This window comes from Capsicum annuum, unplaced genomic scaffold, assembly GCF_002878395.1.
Source record: "Capsicum annuum cultivar UCD-10X-F1 unplaced genomic scaffold, UCD10Xv1.1 ctg12378, whole genome shotgun sequence".
In the NCBI taxonomy this organism is placed as follows: domain Eukaryota; kingdom Viridiplantae; phylum Streptophyta; class Magnoliopsida; order Solanales; family Solanaceae; genus Capsicum; species Capsicum annuum.
This window is the reverse complement of record NW_025817542.1, coordinates 1-1445: the sequence shown is the minus strand read 5'-3', so window position 1 is coordinate 1445 and position 1445 is coordinate 1. Positions and strand designations below refer to the sequence as shown.

General features: G+C 37.4%; 1 protein-coding gene across 1 annotated transcript; it reads left to right on the top strand.

The window, feature by feature from the left end:
- Positions 1–331: 331 nt before the first annotated feature.
- Positions 332–1423, top strand: LOC124890129 (the record flags this gene model as incomplete). Its single annotated transcript, XM_047401986.1, has 4 exons — positions 332–365; positions 712–904; positions 1018–1315; positions 1421–1423. Coding segments are annotated over exons 1-4 (528 nt in total), but the record flags the coding sequence as incomplete, so codon positions are not given.
- Positions 1424–1445: the final 22 nt, after the last annotated feature.

The window sequence follows — 1445 nt, the reverse complement described above, 5'->3', positions numbered from 1 at the left end:
CTCAAACATGGATAGACCTGGCTCTAATACCATTTAAAGATGTGATACCTGGACCAAACTCAACCTCAAAAGCTAGCTCAAACGGGGATAATTGCTCAAGTCCATACAAGTAGACCGTGAATCAATTCCCAATCAATGTGGGACTTTCATCCACCCTCGTGTTAGGCTCAACTAGAGCGTGGACTGAGACTCCGAGAATACAAACGGGGCTATTTATGTGTGAAAATAGAAAACCCACTGAACTTCACCAATTTTCCTTAAAAAGCACTAGGCTATTTGTGTGAGAAAAACACATTTGTTTGATTCGACAACAAAGTTTATTAAGAATGACATGCAACAGCAGAGGAATGATGAACTTTTGAGCGGTTGCTTTGATGATTCATGCAGAAACAGATATACTTATGAATATAACTAATGATTTTACCAAAATGAGCCTCTCTGTGCTTTACAAGGCCTCCAAAGTTGTAAAATGGATTCAGCACCCTCTACAAGAAACTCTTAATGTCAAAATAATAAGTTGTCTGATCTTATCTACAACAAGAATGATGAGCACTATGTTCAGTTTGGAGCCTGTCCCTAAGCTCATATAGACTTATCCTTATCTTCATTACCTTCTATTTGTTTGTTATCTTTGTTCTTGCTAGAACCTGTATTTGAGAAGCTTGTGTTGTTGTCTCAAGTTAATGTTTAAGTTTTCTTTCCTTAGTGCAGTGCATCAAAATTCAACTTGTGGTGCTGCTGAAAATATTGGAACTGCTGCAAAAACTAATGGCATAATGCATGAACCTGTACGTGATGATAGACCCAATGCATTCAGTAACAACATCTCATTTGTTCTCTCTTGCATACAAACAGTAGTTGATATTCCTTCTCAAAGCAGAAAAATTGATGTTCCTCCTAATATGTTTTTGGGCTAGCCCTCTAACATGGGGTTGAGACAAACAATAGATTGGGGGATTATTAAGAAAGAACCTGTCTATGGTGGAATTCTCCGTTTGCCTTTGGTCCTCATGGCAGTTACTTGGAGTCACGTTCTGCAATGGGTGATGCATTTGTTTTGTCATTTAGTAGTGTGGAGTCTAACACACAACCTCTTAATGAACCTCTTCTGGATGCTGACACTACTTCATTTGGATTTCTTAGGGAGATGCCTCAAAATTTTGGTTTCTCAAACTTAACTGCTAATTTCACTAATAGTTCTGGTACGTATCTTCCTCTTCCCAGTTTCTCTGTAATTTCACGGCATCTCTGGATTCTGTGCTTTTCTACTTTTAAAGTTTTAGGTATTAAAATGAGCTGGTATGATGCTAATCAGGCATAATTTATATCCGTTTTGACCCGACATCAAATATACAATTATCAGATATGACACATAATGATTGTTACTAGTACTGCTCTCTCTTTGATTTTGCTTTTTTAGCAGGTTTTTTAAATGTTTGTGAGTG